Source organism: Watersipora subatra, chromosome 6 (assembly GCF_963576615.1).
Source record: "Watersipora subatra chromosome 6, tzWatSuba1.1, whole genome shotgun sequence".
Classification (NCBI taxonomy): Eukaryota; Metazoa; Bryozoa; class Gymnolaemata; order Cheilostomatida; family Watersiporidae; genus Watersipora; species Watersipora subatra.
In genome coordinates this window covers 62,699,510-62,724,454 of record NC_088713.1, presented here as the reverse complement: position 1 = coordinate 62,724,454, position 24,945 = coordinate 62,699,510, and the positions used below count along the sequence as shown (strand labels likewise).

At 35.0% G+C, this 24,945-nt stretch overlaps 1 protein-coding gene across 1 annotated transcript; it reads left to right on the top strand.

Annotated features, from left to right (window-relative positions):
- The first annotated feature begins 12,729 nt into the window (after window positions 1-12,729).
- LOC137398442 (uncharacterized) lies at window positions 12,730-13,086 on the top strand. Its single transcript, XM_068084552.1, has one exon. It carries the CDS (start codon window positions 12,730-12,732, stop codon window positions 13,084-13,086), a length of 357 nt encoding a protein of 118 aa, XP_067940653.1.
- Window positions 13,087-24,945: the final 11,859 nt, after the last annotated feature.

Genomic DNA, 24,945 nt, shown 5'->3' with positions numbered 1-24,945 from the left:
ACATATGCCATCAGAGACAAATAACAGCAAAATTGAGCTTGTTATGAGAAAACACTGTGAGGTGAGTGAGTATTTCAGAAGTCGACCTTCAGCAGGTAATGAAAGGACTCTGGGAATCATTTAAGTTTCAAAGCGACTTTATTCTCTCTGTGAAACCTACACACGCAGACTCTATGGCCAAGGAGATAGCACCCAGGAAAATGGTACAGACTTCAACTGACTAACAGACCGGCTGTTTGGGTCTAGGTCTAAACCAGTCAGTCCCTCCCTTCAATCGCTGAAAACCATGTGCATTGTGTCAATTATGTAGCAGCTATACATACATGTATATGGAAAGGGTCAACAACACAACTTGCCAAAGCACAATTTCCTTCTTTACATCGGTGGATACTGGGTAAGGAAAATGATGAGTATGCAGTAAAGTGTCATACCAGAATTATCGCCCCACCTGAAATTCTACAAGCTGTTCTATGGGAGTGTCAAAATCCAGGTTCCGAGGGAACTGATGTGCCAGTATCATGGCAGAGCTGCCTTACACAGAGCTTTACACATGCATGCGCTGAAACAAAACTGTAGCAGGAGTAGCAGAAGATGCCGATAGTGAGGAAAATGATTAAGAACTAAACATATTGAACAAATAGTTAGGATATGCGATATTTTGAAATATCCCAGCTCGTTTTGTAAGACTGCTGATATTAGCTGTTAATAATACCACTAATAATAATGCTAATAATAATCACCAATTATTATATTCTATGATTCATCAGTTTCAGGTTATAAAACATAATTAAAGAGGTTTTGAATTTTTTGTGTAAAATGAAGCTAATAAACCATACAACTATACACACATTTACATATACGTATATTGATGTATATAGTTTACATGTGGTTGTAACAATCGTAAGATATAGAAAGTTAGAAAGTAGATAGAAGATGAATTTTGACTTCACCAATGACATCCTAAATTGCAGCAAAATAAATATTATAAAAAGTTGCAAATCTGATGGTTCTATGGAAAGAATCTTATTTACAGGGGTGATAAATCCTAAAATAAAATTTGATCAATTTTTTTTCAGAATTGGGAATGACAGCTGTGGCAACTGTTCAGTTCTGAATTATCCATACCAAAATTAGTCTGAATCACTGCAGAAATTGCCACTGAAAGGGGGTGCCAACGGAGATGCAAGAATAAACTGCCTTGGCCCACTGCCCAACATAGCTGCAAGGTGGTTAAGCTGAGTCGTTTTTAGTGTTAGTTGTTAGTGTGCACAGCTGCTCAGCCAAAGATTTGAGTTCAATTTCCTATGCAATGTTTTTCCTAACCTCTATATCTAGCTTTAGACATATGGACAGACACTGCTATTATTTATATTATTAGTGTCATTCTAAAAACTGTCTTCACAACCGGGTGGCTGGTAGGAGGTGAGCCAAGGCCTTAGCCTGATGATTTTGACTTTAACGAGTCATTTTACTGAATAGTCGTCCTTAAAATCTGACCAGCTCCTAGCAGCACTGTTTTCTGAGTTGTTTGAAAGACTTTTGAGCACTGACCTCAGTGAGATATAACACAAGCTGGCTTAATAATGTATCAATCACTCCAATCACTACATACATTATATTACTTTCGGTTGAAAATTCTACAGCCTTCGATGCTCAAATCTTGCACTTTGTACATCTCCTTTATATATTTCCTTCTTCTTTTTACTCTGGCATCACATATTATGATTATACAACTAATCTGACAATCTGTTGTTTCTTTTTTGATCAGTACTAAACCTTTCACTTTGTCATTCTCAGACACTGGCTCTACCCTATGGTTATACTATTATGCTGTGTGTGGTATGTTATGCTTCTTACAGATACTCCAGTAATCTGCTGAGGCCACTTGATCAAGTCAGAGGTTGTATTCAGTTTGTGCAATCTTTGAGCACTTGTTTACAATATGGCTGTTTCACCCTTTGTCTTACACAACCTGCACTTAGTTACCATTCCTGGAATTGGTTTGCAGTGCTTAGTCTTGCGCTGCTGTTATTAGACACCCTGCCTCTTTCTTAAGGCCTCTTTTTGTCATCCACTTTTGTGTCCCCTACTGTCTGATTGCTTGTTTTCATTTGTTATAGTTCATTCATCAGTCTTGGTGTTCATTATCTAGCATAGCACCTTCTAATTGCTTTTTTTCTAAAATCTATCTTACATGTCTTATTCATTGTTAGTTATCAGTTTATTTAAAATATGTATATGTATGTAATATGTATTTTTTCAGACTGCGGCTTTCATACTTTGCAATTATCATTGTATTGTTATTACTAGTACCCATGGCAGTCCGCTGTACTTTGAGGGATGGTCATGCGTGTTGATAAAGTGCAGAGAATAATTACATCCACAATTATTCTACCCTTAAAGAAGACAGCTCATTATTGCATGTGTTAGGGTAGTCGACTCTTAAGCTGTCTGCCACCAGTAGCCAAACCAATAAAGATAGTTTTTTTAATCTCTGCCCCTAGCTTCAGAGGCACAGACAAAATTGTTGCGTACTATAGAAATTATTGACTACTGTCTGCTCTGTTTGATGTTTGCCTATTAAAACCGGTAAAAAAGGAAAGCCTGAACCTGTTCTTCATTAGATGAAGTAATTCGCTTAACCACTCTCCGCTTGGTGAGGTAGCATTTTATTGACAAACATCAACGTTTTATTCAATACAAATATACAAATATAAAGTGCTAGTAGAAGCAAAAAAATGTTCTTTGTAACTATTGATGCATTGTTGTAATGATAGCCAATGAACTAAGATAAAATAACTGAATTTTTGCTGCCTTCATCAGAAAACTAGCTGCAAGCGATTCTTACAGTATGTTTGTAATAATGTAGCCAGAACAGTGTAAGCTTTTTAATTAGTGGTTTGCCTAATGGCCTGTTCATGGTTTTCCAAACACTTGTTATGAAGTCAATTAACACTTTGATGCCGTATAGGCCGTGGGCCAAGACAGTTTATCTTGCGTTTCCATTGGCACCGTTTTTCAGTGGAAATTTCTGCAGTGATTTAGACTAATTATTGTATGGATAATTCAAAGCTGAAGCAGTGCCGTAGCTGTCATTTCCACTTCTATGAGAGATCTGTCAAAAAATGACATTTTAGGATTTATCTCCCCTGTAAATACGATTTCTTCCATAGAAGCATCAAATTTGCTATTTTTATCTAAATTATCTTGCAGTGATTTAGAATACCAGGGGAGAAGTCAAAATTAACATGCTATCTATTGTTGAACATTCCATATCCTACGATTGTTACATGCGCACTAAAACTATATACATGTACATATGTATATGTACATGGATATACAACTGTATAGTTTAATAGCGTCATTTTACAATACGAAATAAAACATTATAATAATATTTTGTTTTATAAACTGACACTGATGAATCATAAAAAAATAATAAAAACACATTTTGAATACTTTGTATGTGTTTGAATAATAATGTCTCTACTTTTGTAGAATATATCTTTTAAATTTATTTGGTATTATATCGTTTTTGTAATTAAGTATCAATATGTTGTTGATTTCTTAACATTAATATCAAGAGATGATTTTTTAGCGTAGTTCTGCATGATCATACTATGTTTGCATAAGTTTGTTGCTGTTTGCTATTTATTTTTAGCACTGTTGTGAAGTAATAAAATACAAACTATTTTAATTGGTTTTAATGCATTTACAACTTTTTAGATAAAAATGTTAGGTAAACCAGCTGTTTTAGTACCTACCATTTAGTCCCTTTTTGCCATGACAATAACCAGTCAGCCAACATCCACATTTGCAAACTATATTTGTTGTACAATAAATAAAATGCTATGAGTTTTTTATATTGAGGAAAAGTAGCCAATTTACACATAAGTTCAAAAGATAGACCACAATCATCGAAATCAAACCATCAGTTTTAAAGGTCTATACTCAAAAAGTAACTTCTTGCTAATTCAATTCATAATTGGTTTGTTTATTATTCACATCACATAACACTTTGATTTCATGCCTGATAAAAACCTGCCTATAAAAGCTCAGCTGGCAGCCATCAGTTGTGCATTTTATTGCAAAATTTGGGGTAAGGAGACTTAACTCTTAAGTGTGTACAAATTTTACCTATGAATTCATTAATTTTGGACACATATCCTTGAGGAGACAACTCCAAGTTCAAAACTACCTCTAACGAATTTAAAAATATATCCTCGATAAGAGGCAAAAATGTTCCGCCTCCTATTATCAATTTGCTATACACATTTTAGATAATTTTTATATATACGAAGGCCTCTTATTAGGGGGCCTCCCATCCTACATATTTTGAGTATATATATATATATATATTATTTAATGGGTACCAGTTTGAGAGTGGCACCAAGATAAACCACCTCTTCTACATGGATGACATCAAGCTGTACGCTAACAAAGAAAGGGACATTGGTTCACTGATGCACTTCACTCAGGTATACAGCAAGGACATCGGAATGACCTTCGGTATTGAGAAATGTGGAAGGCTAATTCTTAGGAAAGGTCATTCTATGCTCACAGATGGCCTAAGAGTGCCAAATGGTACCATCAAAGATATAGAAGAAGAGTACAAGTACTTGGGGGTTATGCAAAGCAACATAAACCACGAAGCCGAGGTACGTCACAAAGCCATAACCGAATACAAGAAACGCCTTCGGCAGGTCTTACGAAGCCAGCTCAATGCCAAGAACCAAATCATGGCAATAAATACCTACGCACTGCAAATAACAAAATATCCAGCAGGCATAATAAAGTGGACTGAGGAAGCCATCAAAAAAACAGATGTAGCAACTCGCAAACTGCTGACCATGCATGGAGCACTCTACCCAAAATCTGATACTACTAGATTGTATCTTGATAGGAAAGATGGCGGTAGGGGACTCAAAAGTGTACAGCAGACAGTGAAAGAGGAGGAGCAAAGCATCAAAGCATATGCAGCCTCCATGGCCATCTCAGATAAGTTGCTAGCTGAATTTCAATCGGCTGCTCTTACAACGGACCTACGCCCTGATGATGAGGAAATTGACTGGCACACGAAACCTCTTCATGGTGCTTACCACCAACAAATATCTAAGGTCGGCGATCCTCACCAGACATATATGTGGCTGAACAATGGAAACCTAACGGCCAATACAGAGTCGCTAATCATGGCAGCCCAGGAGCAAGTGCTCCCGACAAGGCAACTCCAAACGAAAATCTATCACACTAGAGATGATCCTAGATGCAGACTGTGCAAAGATGCACCTGAGACCATCCAACACATCATCAGTGGATGCAGGCAGCTAGCAGAGAACGCATACACTGAGCGGCATAATCATGTCAAAGGTATTGTGTATAGAAGTCTATGGGATGAGTATGGCCTTAATAAACCACAACACTGGTGGGAAACTCCTGGTAAGGTCAATGAAATTTACCGCGCAAAGATCCTCTGGGACTTCTACATCCAAACTGACAAGCATGTCCTAGCAAACCAACCAGATATAGTGGTGGTAGACAAGGAGAACAAGAGGGCTACTATAATAGATATAGCAGTACCCAATGACTACAATATAGCCAGCAAAGAAAAAGAAAAGGTAGAGAAATATCTCCCTCTTGGAGAAGAAATTGAAAAATGCTAGAATGTCAGAACAACTGTAATCCCAGTAGTCATTAGGGCACTGGGCGCAATAACACCGGTGCATAAAATGTGGCTTGCTCAAATACCAACAACAATCAACTCAGGTGAGTTGCAGAAAAGTGCGCTATTGGGAACAGCTAAGATCTTGAGGCGAGTGCTCAAACTTTCAGGTCTCTGGTAGGAGACCCGAGTTAGAGCAGAATTTACCACCCATATGGGGTATCCGGGGTGAGGAAACAATTTTTTTTTCAATATATATATATATACATATACAGTGTATATATATTTTTCACACCTTTTGCCGACGTTTTTCACATCGGCAAGATACTTTTGATTATCAATTTTATTTTGTTGAGAATTCCTATGGTGTTGAGCACTCTCCCAAAAGCTAAAAATGGAAAAAGTAAATTTTGGTTACTCTATGAAAACTATGCCAATACCAAAAAAATCAAATTACCTAGAAAGATTAATAGAAATGACCGAGAAGTTAACTCACCGAATGAAATGAAAAGCACATTTTTAATTAAACCAAATCAGAAACAGAACAAAAAGAAACCTATGGATTCAAAACAAAGCAACTGCCACTTTTTATAAAATAAATGTCAGATTTTTAAAGTAAGATAACATAAATGATACAAAACATCAAATTCAAGCAATACAACAATGAGCTTCAACGAAGACTGCTTCAAGACACTAAGACAATACAAGCAAACAATAAAATACTTGTCAAAGCTGACAAAACAACTAATTTTTACAGACTTGAAAATGATGAATACAGCAAAATGTTGCAAAATATTGTGACTAAAACCTACAAAAAAGCTGACAACCAGCAGTAAACCAAATTACATTAAAAGACAAAGAAATAGCGCACAAATTAGGACTTGAGAAAATAATTGAGACAATAGCAGAGAAACAGCCATTCATAACGTTTAAAGACCACAAAGATAAGTTCACAAACCACCCCACGTGTAGACTAATTAATCCAACAAAATCTGAAATAGGAAAAATAAGCAAAACTCTGCTCACAAGTATCAATAAAAAGTGACAAGAGAAACTAATGTAAAATTATGGCGAAGTACTGGTGACGTACTGATTTGGTTTAGAGAAATAAAGGAAAATCAACAGCAATCATTTATTACTTTTGACGTTTGCAAATTTTACCCTTCAATAACAGAGGCACTATTAAAAAAAGCATTAGATTTTGCAAGCAACATAACAGATATCACAGAAGACGAAAAGGCAATCATACTATATGCAAAAAGATCGCTTGTATTTCACAACGATACGGCCTGGTCAAAGAAAAACTCTAATAAATTTTTTGACGTGACTATGGGTAGCTATGATGGAGCGGAGACTTGTGAATTAGTACGGACTTACTTACTGACTTAAATACCCAAAGAATTGACTTGCAGCATTGGACTATACAGAGACGACGGACTTGTGGTTTGCAAGGGTACACCACAAGCTATAGAGAAACAAAGAAACTAATATGCAACATATTTAATAAAAACAACTTGAAAGTTGCTATTGAGGCAAACAAACGGGCAGTAAACTTTCTTGACGTAACTTTAAGTCTACAAGATGGCAGCTTTAAGCCTTTTCAAAAACCAGGTAACACAATACTATAGGTGCACAAACAAAGCAACCATCTACCTTCTATATTGAAAAAGTTACCAGACAACATAAACAAGCGATTAAGCGCACTCTCATCAAATGAACAACAATTTAACAGCACAGTGCAACCATACCAAGAAAACTACAATATGAAACCAACATGAAAAAATCTAAAAACCGTAACAGACAAAGAAAAATCACATGGTACAACCCACCATTCAGCGCCAATGTTGCAACCAATATCGGACAAAAATTCTTCAGCATAGTTACGACATGCTTCCCAAAGAAACACCCACTCCAAGCAATATTTAATAGACAAACCTTAAAGCTGAGCTACTCAGTAATGCCAAACATGAAAACCATCATTGATGCGAGCAACAAAACCCTTAATAAAACCAGTACAATACAAAAAGAAGACAACGAAAAAAGTTGCAACTGCAGACAAAAGAACAACTGCCCTTTGGAAGGAAGATGAAGAGCCAAAAATTTGATATATCAAGCAACAGTGAGCAACCATAAAAACAACCACGTAGCGACCTACAGTACATAGGACTTTGCTCAACCAAATTTAAAACTAGATACAGCAACCATAAAGCCTTGTTTAACCTCAAAAACAAACAACACCGCACAGAATTGAGCAAGCACATTTGGAAGTTGAAAGACAGCAACTCAGCATACAACATAACATGGAAAATACTAGCTCAAGCACAACCATATTGAAACAAAACAAAACGATGCAAATTATGTTTACTAGAAAAATACTTCATAATATGCAAACCACACTTAGGCACATTGAATAAAAGAAATGAATTGGCTTCTAATTGCAGACATGCTAGGAGTTATCTTCTCGGTTACACTTAGCACTAAATTACATGATTAACACAGCGAGCCCTTTTCTGATATTTTGGTACATTCGGTAAAGCTTTTCATTTTAGTACAATGCGTCTGATGAGTGCTTCGCACAAAACAAATTTGTAGCGCAAATACTAAAAGTTTACTTTTTTCGCTATAAGTTTTCAAATACTTCATACTCCACTAATTATCTTTTAGGTTTTTAGTGTAGAGTTCTCTTTTTATATGCTTTTGAACTTGCTTTTAGTTAATATATATATATACATGTATATATATATATATATATATATATATATATATATATATATATATATATATATAGATGTATATATATACATATATATACATATATATGTTATAATATATATATATATATATACAGTATATATATATATATAAGTACTTGTATATATATATATATATATATATATATATATATATATATATATATATATATATATATATATATATATACTTGTATATATAGTTGGGGGTCTGTATATCATTGGTCATAGCAATCAATATCAAAAAGTTGTGATATTTATTTATATTTCTGCATTTTAATCTAAAGAATTATGCTGAATTTAAAAATCTAAACAGATTTTAGCTGGTTGTAATAGAAATAGATGTATATCTATAAGAAAATGTAAGCCTATTACTTAATTTTGCAGATATTAAAAACGGCTTGGCAGTACCGCAATATTGAGCGCAGCCGTAGTACCATCAACCAAATCTTTAGAAAAATAACAGCAACATATTGCACACCATCGGTCATTATATACTTCGATCTTGTAAATTCTAATGATTACTCTTATAACTAAATCTTATAAAATTGAATAATTATTCTTACAATTAAATATTGTAATAATTTTATAGGTAATATTGTAAGAATCGTTAGAAAAACCGCATCGTCATTTCTTTTACTTTCAATCCTTTGGACATAAGTTTAAACACCAAAGTACTCGTTATAAGTATCCAAAATGTCAGAGCCCCGTAGAATCGGCAAAAAAGAAGCGATAACTTTTCAGTACTTTTACGTTACTTACAGAAACCTGCGGCAATTAAACAATGCTATAGACTGGTGAAATGTGCACGACTTTCTCGTGAAATGCGCACGACTTAAAAGTTCTACTATTTCTCGCACGGCCTTATTGGAGTTTTGTTGGCCGGTCTTAATTTTGATTAGAATAAGTTTGTCAAGTTTTTATCACGGTTTTGGCCAAATTAATCTGTTTATTTATGTATAATCTGATCATATGGGTTAGTTTTAGGATATTGTGGAAACTTTTCAAAGGCTTGGTAACATAATTAAATATTTGTATATGTGTTTTGTATCATTACTATACTTAAATGACTCTACACAAAAATTGTTAAATTTATTGATGAGATTTCGGTACAAGGTTTGGTACTGGCCAACAATGGATAAATTTTCGGGAGTTGTGTGCACATATGCATTTATCATAAATCTCCCAACCAATCGTTTCGTTTGTGTTTGATCGTCGGATTATTAATATTGATCTACTAAATTTTCATAATATTGATTTACATAATATTAATAACATTGATTTACTAAATAACAATAACAATGATTTAATTCCTATTAACTTAAAACTATTAAATTATTGCTCATAAGAAAGTTGTTTCAACATGTCAATTGGGTTATTTATGTCATGTTAGACTTTCCCTGATTTCAGAAGTTGAAGGGATATCACGTGATGCATATGATCCAACTGCTGAGATCGGTATGTGCTTTCTTACCTTCTGATTACAGTTTTATGCCTATGAATTATACATGAATAGATTAAACTTTGTAAAGAATGAGGTCTTTACACTACAATGTAGAGAACCTAAACACTTATTTCTAAGGAATACTCTATTGTTTAAAATCAGCATCTACTGTAGTTGGTCATTGTCAGAACAGCTAGTGACAAAGTTTGTATGCTGATAGTCTTAGATAGATAGAGTTATATTGAGCTGATGTTGTAATGTGAGATGGTACATCTTAATTTGTCTTGTAGTGTCACATTCTTAAATTTTGACAACCGCTACCCAGTGCTTTATGTTATCAAATAGAAAACGACCTGTGATCATTGGCAGAAGTAACTTGCAGTTTAAAGTGCAGATTTTCTTATTAAATTTGGGGGAGTCATTTGCTATCAACCAATTCTGGTGACAGGAAGACAGCAGGTGCAATAAAAGAGAAACAAAATCTTTATTTTATTTAATATGCTCGCGAGTAACAAAATTTGTGTCGACAATTTTAAAAGTATTCATGTTGACAGTAAAATTCTCTGACAAATAAAGGTTCTTGATACTTTTTTATTTTGTACATATTGAATCACTACTACTGAGGTGTTAGATGCCTTTCATGACTTCTGGTAACAGGTGTTGAACCAGAGACCTGTCGCTTGTTGATCACTGTTATTCAGTCTTCAGCTGTTTTTAATTTTCCAGGGGTGCTGCCCATATATTTGGATAAGAAGTTCCACCGTAGAGTCTCATCACAAGGTCTCAGTTACATCGAAACTTACAAAGACTACCCAAACCCTTACAGTGATGACATCAACGCCTCTGTGGCTATCACTGATATCCTTCCAAAGTCTCAAATCAGACTAGATTTTACAGCTCAAACTAACATAGCCTTAAAGTACAGTGTCTTGACTATGTGAACATCACTGGTGTGAGCGGATATGATAGAAACACAGTATAGATTTGTGGTACTGAGGCTCCTCAATCGACGCTCTACCTACACCCGATAGACCAGAGTCTGACTTTCACCTTTATTACCGATTACAAAGAGAAATACTGTGGATTCATTATAGAATATTCTGGTAAGAGACTGAGTGCAAAGAAAGAGCAAGAAAAAGAGAGAGATAGAGAGAGAGAAGGATAGGGAGGGAGAGGGCAATAGAGTCAGAGAGTGAGAGAGGGAGAGAGGGAGAGAGGGAAAGAGGGAATGAGGGAGAGAGGAAGAGAGGAAGAGAGAGGGAGAGAGGAGATGGGGATATGGGAAGATTGAGAGATGGAGAGATGGAAAGGTGGCGAGACGGAGAAATTGAGAGATAGAGAGATGGAGAGATGGAGAAGTGGAGATGTAGAGAGGTGGAGAGGTGGAGAGTTTGAAATGTGGAGAGGTAGAGAGGTAGAGAGGTGGAGAGATGGAGACAAGGCAGTGAAAAATGGGCTACTGGTTCAAAACGGATGTAATGAACTCGAATTGATAGCACGACTGTCATGCAGTGCTACTTTATGAGTGACCCTCAAAAGTGGGGCTACATGGGAAGGATGCATCAACTGTGGATAAACATGCGCCCTGAGTTGCCACTAACCACTAAGCCACTTGTAGCTCAGAGGAGTAACAAAATCAATCGACACCTCATATCGGAACTTGAGGTAGATGAAATTAGGGAACAGTTCACCCAAGTAACCTCGATCAACAAAGAGTGCATATCAACACACACAGTCACGCATACATAATCTTGTGTTGACTCACGAGTTGAAGAGGACATGCACTTTGACTTTGTAATACAATTGGATTGTATTATAATTCTTTTTGATTTGCGGCGGATCTGATATCGCTGCCTTGGGGCAAGTTTCATGGGTAATTGTTTGTATGACAAGAAAGGAGTTGCTCAAAGTAGCTATTGCTTATTTTTGTGAAAAACTTTTAAGCAGTGTCTATTTGAAAATATAAATAGAATTATTAATGTTTGTGAGTGCATAGCCTGCATAAGATATATCAAAAAACAAAAGGACGTAAAATTGTATCACAAAAAACGTTTGACAAGTGTGAAATAGTTTGTGAAAAATATCATCAACAAGTTGCCAGCGGCTAGTGATTATTGAAGCAAGGTACCACTACGGAGAGTTAGCAAAGCTATACCTAAGAAGCTGTTAGAAGACATTAACTTGGCACTGGAGTCGATCTCAACTAAATTGATCAGTGAGACTGATGCCTTAATCTCCGGCACGGCAACGGTCATCTTTGAGGAGATGGGTATTAAGCCACTGTCAACAATGCTTCAAGCTATTCCATCTTGGCAGCTGAGGCTACAAAATAAGATTAAGGACTTTTGCAAAAGATTTAGAGTGTCCAAAATGGGAAGCCACAATAGAAGCTCTAGAATCTGCTAAACAGCAGCTAGTAGAACTCTCGGCATGACTGAAGCGGGACAACAAAGAGCGGGATAAAAAGAGAATGAACAAACTGCTCATCAATAATCCATCTAAAGTGTATTCCCAGTTCAAAGGTGAACTGCAGAGGCCAATATAAGATCCTCCCTGATCCAGCACATCAAAGTTCTAGAAGGACATCTGGGAGAAAGAGAGTACTCATAGCACCACTGCAAATTGGCTGAAGAGGCTTAAAGAAAGCCACCAACACACTGTAGCTCATCAAGCACTCACCATCAGCGAAGTGGACATCAAGTGCAGAGTGCAGTGTATAAAGAACTGGGCAGCACCTGGCCATGACATGATTCAAGCCTTCTGGTTAAAAAAATTGACAACACTTCACACTAGAATGGCTAAGCAGATGGAATGCCTAATAGAACAAGGTGACCATCCAGAATGGCTTACCAAAGGACGAACTGTACTTCTGATAAATGATTCAAAACAAGTGGCCGATTCCCAAGAACTATCGACCAAAAATAAGCTTGCCCACTAACTGGAAGCTGCTCTCAGGATTAGTTGCAGACCAACTGGAAAAGCACGTGAGTCACTATATGACCAGTGCTCAGAAAGGAATTGGGCGCAACACCCGAGGAGCAAAACATCAGTTACTGGTGGATCGAACGATCTGTCAAGACGGCATGAAAAGGTATACCAATCTTGCTATGGCTTGGATTGGCTACAAAAAGGCCTATGACTCAATTCCTCATTGTTGGAAACTTGAGTGCCTCAGTATGCACAATGTTCACCCTGCTCTTGTGGCATTCATCAAGATGTCAATGACCAAATGAAGGACAGAACGGGAGGCTAATGGCAAAAAGCTGGCGAGTGTAAAAATTAAGTGAGGCATCTATCAAGGTGACTCCTTATCACCGCTGCTATTCTTCATATGCCTAAACCCTCTAAGCGATATGTTGGAGAAGACGCAATATGTTTACCAGTTTAAGATTGGCACAAAGATAAACCATCACTTCTACATGGATGACATCAAGCTGTCCGCTAACAAAGAAAGGGACATTGATTCGCTAACACACCTCACTCAGATATACAACAAAGGCCATCGGAATGACCTTCGGTATTGAGAAATGTGAAAGGCTAATTCTTAAGAAAGACCATTCTATGCTCACAGATGGCCTAAGTATGCCAAATGGTACCACCAAAGATATAAAAGAAGGGTACAAGTACTTGGGATTATGCAAAGCAACACCAACCACGAAGCCGAGGTATGCCACAAAGCCATTACCGAATACAAGAAACGGCTGAAACACATTCGGCAGGCCTTACGGAGCCATCTCAATGCCAGGATTTAGCTTCCACGGCCACTATGCCTCCTATGCAGCCTCCATGGCCACTTCAGATAAGTTGTTAGCTGAATTTCCATCGGCTGCTCTGACAATCGAGCTTTGCAGTGATGATGAGGAACTTGACTGGCACATGAAACTTCTTCATGGTGCTTACCACTGCCAAATATCTAAGGTTGGCAATCCTAGTGACAATCCTAGATACAGACTGTGCAAAGTTGCTCTTGAGACCATCCACCGCATCATCAGTGAATGCAAACAGCTAGCAGGAAGCGCATACACTGAGCAGTATAATCTTGTCGCAGGTGTTGTGTACAGAAGTCTATGTGATGAATATGGCCTTAATAAGCCACATTGCTGGTGGGAAGCTCGTGGAAAGGTCAAGGAAAAGAACTCTGCTAAGATCCTCTTGGATTTCTACATCCGGTCTAAAACTCCTAAAACAGGATAGTATGAGGAAAAAACGTGTTTTCGATTGTTCTAATTTGCTACCTAGACTTGAAAAATATTGAAGATTTATCTAGTGCTTATGATCTGCAATAAAAATGTGACATTATTATGTACATTATTATATGCATCTCTGTTGTAGTGATGCCACAAGCAGACACTACAGAGCTAATGAGCACAACAGTTGTAACTTATGAGTCATCTCTCCTTTTCTTAATAGATCCAACAGCATCAGCAACAGCTGTAAAGATAACAACGGTAGTTCTCATTGTAGTTGTCTGGGTAGTTGTAGTTGCAAAGGTATCGCATGAGCAGTTTTAAAACAGCACATGATGCTTTTCTCATAAGACACCTCTAACATAGCTGGCCACTGGCTCGTGTGTTCATATCTCAAAATGGCTTGTATGTTAGTGCTAAAACTTGCTTAAAAGCTGGTTCAACGCTGAAGTTTATTGTATATTGGGGCACTCGTAATAGGAAGTATGACTGTATATGAACTGCGTGTAGATGCAGGTAAAGGTAATAGAAACTGTTGCTTTTTAGGGTCAATAACCATGATGACTCAGACACCTATGAAGATATCTGACTGAAGATCTATGTCATCAAAGGTTCAAGTATTCTAGTATCCTAAAGATTATGTAATGAGACTTTGACAGCCACCAATCATTACTTGAGATTAATTCTGCTTTTTTGCTCTATATTTTACCGTATTTTTGTCTATTATATTATTTTCCAATAAAACTAGATAGAGATTGACACATTTGTGGAAACAATATTTTGCTAGTGTTTCTCAACAGCAGACCGGCAAAGACAACTTGGCGTTTAAATATTTGAATTGAAGCTTTACCATTGTCAGGTCTGTTAGTTTCTTGATTAGAAATAAATTGGCTAATATGCATTTAATTGTATCTGTTGGCCGTAAGAGCTATTGTCAATCTATTTGTATGTCCATGTTTGTATTTAATGAAAAATGCTCTAACTTTTCACAGTTTTTGTTTATTTGCGATTAAATAAGTTGGATATATTTTTGTATACTATGACCATTGACAAAATCATCAACTTTGGCAGATTTAATAAAGAAATTGCTACACATGGTTGGGGGTTTTTTGTGCGGGCTAATCTGTTTTCACTTAGTATTGTGGAGCATAGAGTTTTTTGAGCTTTTTATATTTGGTTCATTTGAATTGAGTCAAGCTACACAAAAGAACCTGCTAATACAGCTTTAATTACACTTAATAAACCCATACCCAACTTCATAAACCCATCTATCAGACAAGATTCTGGTACAGGTAGCAATGGGTCTATGATGTATTAAATATGTTCTGCAAATCTCATTTTGCATTGTCTTTGACATTATTTTATCACATAAATTTTAAAAGCCAAAAAACTTTCATCTCAGCAAAAAAAATTTGTTAAAACATGCATCCAAGTCATGGCCACTCACGTAGTTTCAGCTTATATAAAAACAAAAATTACTGTACAGCAGTAAACTCTAGCTCTGTATGTATCATATCTGATTGTTCCTGTCCATCGTTGGTCCTAGGATATGTGGCTCTCACAATGTTGCATGTGCAGGTCGGTCGTGATCACCACCTTTCAGATGGTTTTTGACGCTCTACATCTAGATACTCGGATACTAACAAAATATTAAACTTTTATTATCTTTGGATATTTTATAGAATGTCATTTGGAAGTGATAAGTCAACTGATAAAATTAACAACAACAAAAATCCACTTAGCTACCAAACGCACCATGGTGGAGTCGCTAGTCATACTAGGTGACACTCAATGGACCTAGTTTAATAAGGTCTGTAATCTGCTGCAATTCTGAAACATGATTGAAGCCAGTTGGATGAATGGAATGCCACATTTCATGGTTTGTGCAGTACACATCCTTGTATCTCTTTCCCTTGGATGGCAGTTTTAACACTGGCACCACTGCTCTACTGGCTCAACACATAAACATCCTGTTATCAATAAAACAAATGTAATAAATATACATATGCATTCATAGATATGTTGTGCTAACATGTATCTACTGTAAGATTTCAATTTGAAAGTTAGATAGATTGAGAGTGTAAAACTACTAAATGAACAAATGTTTAACAAAAGCATAATAATGCCAAGTTAATGATTCAAAGTTTTGTTTCTGGGATTTAAGTATTACCATGGATCAATTCATTTTCTTGACTTTCTACGAAGGAAAACTGAACACGAATTATACTTATAAATTTAATTTACTAGCCGAAACTGCCAAAAGAACTTGAAACAAATATGATAGGGTGGTGAAATAATATAAAAGTTATTAAACGATGATTGGTGATAGCAAAAAAGTTTTAATTTTGGTAATTAGTATATGTATTCATGACTAGCAAAATTATTAGTTTAGTAATTATTCGTTTAGTAATTATTTAGTTTAGTATATACATTATATAGAATACTCAAAGTTAAAGATAGATTTATCTCTTTTTTCCAATAGTTCTCTGCAATATAACGCTGCTGATGCCTGTCAGCTCTAACCATATGGTAGCTACTTCAATCTGTAACCACCTGATGCTCAGAAAAGTCGGAGACACTTTTCTAAAACGTGACATATTGTCAATATGCTTTTGTTCGTCAATAAAATTTTTGATTCAGCTTGCGCGGTCCAGTAAATCAGTAAACCAGTAATTCAGTAAATTTCTTAGTGACAATAGTTTTTGAGATAACATTTAATGGGTTTGCTAGCAATAACATTCATTATGACCTATTTATAATTTTGTGCTGAAACTGAGGTCATGTTTTTATTGCTCGCTGACTCTTTTTATATACGTTGATCATAAGGATAAAACCATCTACTTGAATCTGAGCATTCTGAAAATGATCTCATTCAAGCGCTTCTTTTCGGATAGGGCTAGTCTACAAAGACAACAATGACACAAATTTGTAGCTGATGTTTTAGCTTTAAATTGGTCTTAATTTCATTTGAATGACTTGAACAATGTGATCACATCTTTAAAGTAGTCATTTTCCTTTGTCTATATCATACAGTAAGAGCTTATAACTTTAGTGTTTAAATAATTGTGTTAGTGGATTAAAGAGATTAGCTGCCTATTTGTAAAATTTTGTTTCAATTGATCATATTGAAAAGTACCAGAGATAAATGTATTACCAGACAGCTGCAATAGCAAAAGCGAACATGTGTTATACTGTTAATTTATCCAGTTTGAGTTTAGTTTAACCATATGACTCTAACAAGCAATTTATATCTGTCTCTATTTGTACAAAGTGTATCTACAGAAACAGAGAAGGTGCTTGCCTATCTTTAGCCAAGAGAAGTAAAATCATTCTAAACTCAAAATCATGTCCGCTTAAAGTTTAGCTAACACAATGATTAAAATTTTGACTACGACTAGGAAAAGAGATAATATAGCAGATGTCTGGAAGTTTAAAAAGAATGTCTTGATTCATCACTTATGCATAGTTTGTCTTGCTCAAACTTGCTGACAACTGTTGGCAACCAGTATAAGTATGCACAAAAATCTGCAACAGTTCATGGTGTTTAACTTGTACATTCTAAAAGTTGTTTGATGCATAACACACTATGTGCCAGACTGTTCGAAACAGTTGTGTTTATAGCATGTGCTTCTATGTTATATACTAATTATTCAAGTCAGTTGACACCATAGTTTATAGCTTGTGTTCACATGCTATAAACTATTTATTCAAACTAGCTGGCACCTGTCAAGCTTTATGTCACAAGGACTGATAGTCAAGTGGAGTCCAGTATTTCCTTTCACTGCCATAAATTTATAAAATTTAGCTTTAGCCTACTGCCAAGCATTTTAATTGAAATTGCCGTTTTGGCATCATTGTTCTGGCTACATTTTTTTCAATTTCAAACCTAATCTAGAACATTTTGTTATGTAATTTAGTATGCCAACCTATTAAGTAACAGAGCTATGCAAAAAACTTAATGTATCTATACTATGTGTATTGCTAAAGACCTGGGAAGCTACGATCGCTACGAAGCATAAACGATCCTTACAATATTCCTTACTCTTACATAACTTTTACTCTCACCACCATCAGAGTCAATACTGTCACTTTCCTTGTCTAAGTATTAATCCTGAATCTGAATCAGCTATAATGTCATCAACAAATTCTTTTCTGTTTCTAACACAGAAGGTGTTTGCGGAAGTTACATTACTGCTAAAACTTTCAATCGTCAGAAAAAAGTAATGGTTTTTGACTTAGAGCTTTTAATCAAAAGTTATAATTTGCTTTGTGTATATAAGTTAAATTTTTAAAGAATTATGCAGACACCATTTGTAACACCTTAGAAATACTAATGATCATTCTTTATGTAGCCATGAACCATTGATATTCTATTACAACGTAACCACAGCACATCTTCCAAAAAACAACATATCATCGTTGCGATCATCGAATTTGTGGAAACTCGCGTATGGCAATGAAAGGGTTGCAGTTGTTTGTTTACCAATTTGTTATACTTATTACATTTGTGTAATTCTTTATGGGTTTATCAATTTACAAGCAAACTTGCCTTTGTCTCATGTCGCCAAAGCTTTACAAAATGGCTGCAACTCTGCGGTGGAGCTCAACAACTACATGTATTTAATCAGTGTCTCTAGCTCTCTCAATAGCTTGGAGTGGTCCCTTGCAAACCGCAAGTCCGTTGTCTCTATATAGTCCAATAACGCATGTCAAATCTTTTGGTATTTGAATCAGTAAGTAAATCCCTACTAATTCACATGTCTCCGCACATGTCTCCGTCATAGCTCACGTCAAATAATTTATTTGAGTCTTTCTTTGACCAAGCCGTGTCATTGTGCAATACAAGCAAATTTTTTGCATGTAGTATGATTGTCTTCAGTGATTTATGTTATGTTGCTTGCAAAGTGTAATGTTTATTTTAATAGTGTTTCTGTTATTGAGGGGTAAAAGTCACAAACATCAAAAGTAATAATTGCTTGCTTTTGTTTTTGCTCTAATTCTCTAAAGCAATTCAATATACATCTATACATATATATATATATATATAAAGATGTATCTATACATATATATATCTATATACGTATGTATATATATATATTTATATATACATATATATATATATATATATATATATATATATATATATATATATACTGATGAAGAAGAAGGTTGCAGTTCACTAGAAAAGTTTTCAGTTCTTAATATAGTTTATATATATATATATATATATATTTATATATATGTGACAGGTCGTGTCATTTTCAATACAAATGAGGTCAGATCACAAAATTGTTTTTTAGCCCAATGTAGTAGAGAAATTTCTCAGCTTTTCAAAACTGTTTTCGGAATTGAAATCAAAGCAACCTAACCTGAGGTACAGGTTTTTATCGAAGAAGGTGTTGGTCAATATGGTCGACACCACAAATTGAGAAATTCGTGTTTAAAGTTGATGTATTGAATTTTAAACAATATTTTTTGTTGACGTTTTTGAATGTCATAGCAACCACACGCTACAGACATTATATTTTCATGAATGTTGAAATCTATAGGGAAGAGAACATGGCGAACGATATGGAATAGGTCCCGATTATGTCACTTCAACTCGTATAAAAAAACAGTGAGGTCAAGGTCACATGTTGTGTCATTGGAAAGGAACACGTTGATACACAGTAAAGGAGTTACTACCAAATTTTGTCGCGCTTAGAATTGATTATTTTGAGCATAAAATTGATGCAAATGTATCAGTGTTAGAATAATAACCCAATGCACTCACAGAACTTTTACTGAGGTGAATGAGTTAGCGTCTTTAGGGTAGACGATCCAGGCTTCCGAGCCCGGGGCGACAATTTGAGATCAATGTTACTTGTTTAGTTGCTAAATTAGGTTCCACTTAAAGCAAGTTAAAATTGATTAAAATATTATCAAAATAACACGAATATAATATAATAATATAATATAAATAAATAAACTAATAGCACTGCTGCTACTGTCTGTGATTGACGTTTACAATTCCGTATCGGGGCGATAGAGCTAGCCTTAGTAGACTTTTTAGTAGTCTTTGTGGATTCTGCGGCGGTTGAGCTGTGATGTATTGAACTGACGTATTGAGCAGTGATGGCTGTTAAATAGGTGCTGGGCACACAAAATCTCTTTTGCTTTCATCACATAACTCTCCGAATTCTTTGAAAATATATGGCTGACGTTCAACACTTAGACAAGGTGGCGGAATGATTTCAGGCCGCCCTGACCTGGCTGACTCTGCAGACATAAGCTGTATATCTTCACTCTCCACGCTATTGGCATGCTTTTTTCACTTGGACAATGCCTGCAGCAAAACAACGATTACTGCACACACTGCCTCTTAGTATTACATTTATTGTACAACATTATTGAAATTCTCCAAGTTGTACTTTCAAAGCCAAAATTCCGGATGGCAAAGAACACAAAACAAAGTAGGCCTATACCTAATTTTTCCGTCGATAAAATAAAGTGGTGGTAGCTCTTAATTTGGCTGATCCTTTTGCCTTTTGCATGAAATAATCCACTTCAGTATTTTATTGGAACGAGCACATTGCCATGATCATCCATGACAAGCTGGGCACTGTTTAAGCAAGCCAAGCCATTTACTACCTAATTAAATAAAACTCAGATTAAGTAACCAAGAACCTTTAGATAGCGTATAAATAGCGCATGCAAGATTTGCAAATTCTAATTTCACTAATTGACAAAATGAGAAACATACCGCAGCCATATCAGAAAGAGAGGAACTCTGTTAGTTCTGAATTTCATTTTTATCAGGCTAATGCAGTAATCGCAGCTGAACTTCGTGTGACCTGCGATGAGAAAATTCAGTTCAATCTCCTTGTACAGCCCATTTGCAACGGGCCAAGCCAAGTACTGTATTACTGCCTTGTTTTTATTCTGACCACTAAAAAGGGTTTGATATTGATATAAATAATTTTATCAATACATTTTCAATACAAACATGAAACTTCAAAACATTGATTGATGCTTGCATACCAACAGTTGTCAGTGTAGAACAAAGGTTTCTCTTCACCAAGGCCATAGGTCTCTAGATAGTGTTGGAAATAAGATACGACGCTGTTGGCTCCTTTTGTCGCACAAGCAGTTTCATCAATCAGATAATTCACTTGCGCAGGGAAGGTGTCACAGGCAACTCCAAAATCCGCACACATCCGAGGGGTTTTGAAATAGAATGGCTCAGGTTGCTTTGGGTTAGCAGGGTGGTGGACCTAATAATTGAACAAAAAAAACCTTTGTTGTTTTCCTAAAGTCATGCAAGTACATTGTACATTTACTATTTATATTTTTAAATGTATATTTTTATTTATAAAATTGATTGTTTTTATAACTCTTAATTAGCATTTGCAGTTGCTAACTGCAAATTGTTAAAACTCAGCAATGTTTCAACTTAAAACACTACATTAATAGCCTTATACCTTGTAATAGTCGAGTAATTATTGTTATATTTTGGGCTGGGTGTGCGTTATTGACGAAAACATAAAATAAGATTTGCGTTTTGTAACGAGCAACAATAAATGTTTTAAAAAATGTTTTTGACCTACCTGCTGGGCATAATCAAATACGTTGTGAGCAACAGAAAGTCCAGTCAAAGGAGTGTTCGTACCAAGCTTCGAACCTTCTATTAGATATTGAGGTGACGACAGGATCTATAAACTACGACTGTTATCAGTAAAACTTGGCTAAAGATTTTCATCTAATCCATCATTCTCAAGATCTAAATTGATCTTACTGCTTTGAAAATCACTATTACTTGTTTCTCCACACTGTAAATCTAAATAATCCACATCGAACTCCTCAAATTCTTTCCAAAAGTCACCACCAACGATTACCCAGTAAGATATTTAAAAATGTGATACGTAGACTGAATAACCGGAAATGAAATATTGCCCTTTTTGTGGTCCTTAGCAACCACTTCAAAGTCTGCAAAACAGTCTAATAAAGCATCCTAGCTAATCAGACACATCAGAAATTGATTCCTGACATATGATTCGTCCTAAAAAAGTCATGACCTCAAATTACAAAAGTCTAAGCCGCATGGACAAGTTTCACTTTGAGAGCCCATTGTGCGCTATATGAAATGCCGCGTTTGTATTGAAAATGATATGCGCTGTCACATACATATATATATATATACATATATGTATATATATGGATATGTATATATATATATATATATCTATATATATATACCCATATTTCCGAGTTAGGAGTTGAATAAATATATACCAGTTAGGAGGTTGCGGAATATAAGGGATTAGGAGTTAACGCAAATATATATGGGTAAGCCTCCTATATGGTCTAATTTATCTACATTGTAGATATATATATATTTATTCACCTCCTAATTATTATACATTTTTATGGAAATTTTAGGAGAATATGGTATCATACAATATATATTCATCGCCTTATCATACTTTGTATATATGCATACTAGAAAAACTGTCAAAACTTGGAGAATGTCTAGATGGTTGTTGTAAATTACATATCAATTTGAAGGTAAAATAATTCATACCTCAATGAGTAAGCAAAAATAATGATTACCAGTTAGCAGATTGCTACAAATTACACATAAATTAGAATGTTACCATTGTAACTTATGTAATAGTTACAATGGAAACATTACATAACATGGCATAGCTTACATACCCTTTAGTAAGATGCCGTAACTTATATCATTTAGGAGTTTGTTATAACTTGTTTCTTTTAGAAGCTGCTCTGATTTACATATAATAAAGTATGTTGCTATAACTTATAGATCATTTGAGAAATTGATATAATTTGAGTTTCACATAGTTGGTAGCAATTATCTATATATCAGTTAGGAGGCTGCTATGGATTATATATTAATTAGGAGGCAGCTGATATTTATATATCATTTAGGAGGTTGCTATAACTTACATATCATTGCAGAGGCTGCTATGAGTTACATATAATTTAGGATGTTGCTATCACTTATAGATCACCTAAGACCTTGCTATAATTTGAATTTTCCATAGTTGATAGCTATTATTTATATATCAGTTAGGAGGCTGCTATGGATTATATATTAATTAGGAGGCTGCTGATATTTATATATCATTTAGGAGGATGCTATAACTTACATATCATTGCAGAGGCTGCTATGAGTTACATATAATTTAGGATGTTGCTATCACTTATAGATCACCTAAGACCTTGCTATAATTTGAATTTTCCATAGTTGATAGCTATTATTTATATATCAGTTAGGAGGCTGCTATGGATTATATATTAATTAGGAGGCTGCTGATATTTATATATCATTTAGGAGGTTGCTATAACTTACATATCATTGCAGAGGCTGCTATAAGTTACATATAATTTAGGATGATGCTATCACTTATAGATCACCTAAGACCTTGCTATATTTTGAATTTTCCATAGTTGATAGCTATTATTTATATATCAGTTAGGAGGCTGCTATGGATTATATATTAATTAGGAGACTGCTGATATTTATATATCATTTAGGAGGTTGCTATAACTTACATATCATTGCAGAGGCTGCTATGAGTTTCATATAATTTAGGATGATGCTATCACTTATAGATCACCTAAGACCTTGCTATATTTTGAATTTTCCATCGTTGATAGCTATTATTTCTATATCAGTTAGGAGACTGATATGAATTACATATTAATTAGGAGGCTGCTGATATTTATATATCATTTAGGAGGTTGCTATAACTTACATATCATTGCAGAGGCTGCTATAAGTTACATATAATTTAGGATGATGCTATCACTTATAGATCACCTAAGACCTTGCTATAATTTGAATTTTCATAGTTTATAGCTATTATTTATATATCAGTTAGGAGGCTGCTATGAATTATATATTAATTAGGAGGCTGCTGATATTTATATATCATTTAGGAGGTTGCTATATCTTACATATCATTGCAGAGGTTGCTATGAGTTACATAGAATTTAGGATGTTGCTATGACTTATAGATCACATAAGAGTTTACTACAATTTGAATTTCATATAGTTGGTAGCTACTATTTATATATCAGTTAAGAGGCTGCTATGAATTATATATTAATTAGGAGGCTGCTGCTATTCATATATCAATTAGGAGGTTGCTATAACTTACATATCATTGCAGAGGCTGCTATGGGTTACATATAATTTAGGATGTTGCTATCACTTATAGATCACCTAAGACCTTGCTATAATTTGAATTTTCCATAGTTGATAGATATTATCTATATATCATTTAGTAGGCTGCAATGAATTATATATAAATTAGGAGGCTGCTGCTATTTTTACATCCTTTAGGAGGTCGCGATAACTTACATATCATTGCAGAGGTTGCTATGAGTTACATAGAATTTAGGATGCTGCTATGACTTATAGATCACATAAGAGTTTACTATAATTTGAATTTCAAATAGTTGGTAGCTACTATTTATATATCAGTTAGGAGGCTGCAATGAATTATATATTAATTAGGAGGCTGCTGCTATTTATATATCATTTAAGAGGTTTCTATAACTTACATATCATTGCAGAGGCTGCTATGGGTTACATATAATTTAGGATGCTGCTATCACTTATAGATCGCCTGAGAGTTTGCTATAATTTGAATTTCATATAGTTGGTAGCTACAGTACTATTTATATATCAGTTAGGAGACTGCTATGAATTATATATTAACTAGGTGGCTGCTGCTATTTATATATCATTTAGGAGGTTGCTATAACTTACATATCATTGCAGTGGTTGCTATGGGTTACATAGAATTTAGGATGTTGCTATGACTTATAGATCACAAAAGAGTTTACTATAATTTGAATTTTATATAGTTGGTAGCTACTATTTATATATCAGTTAGG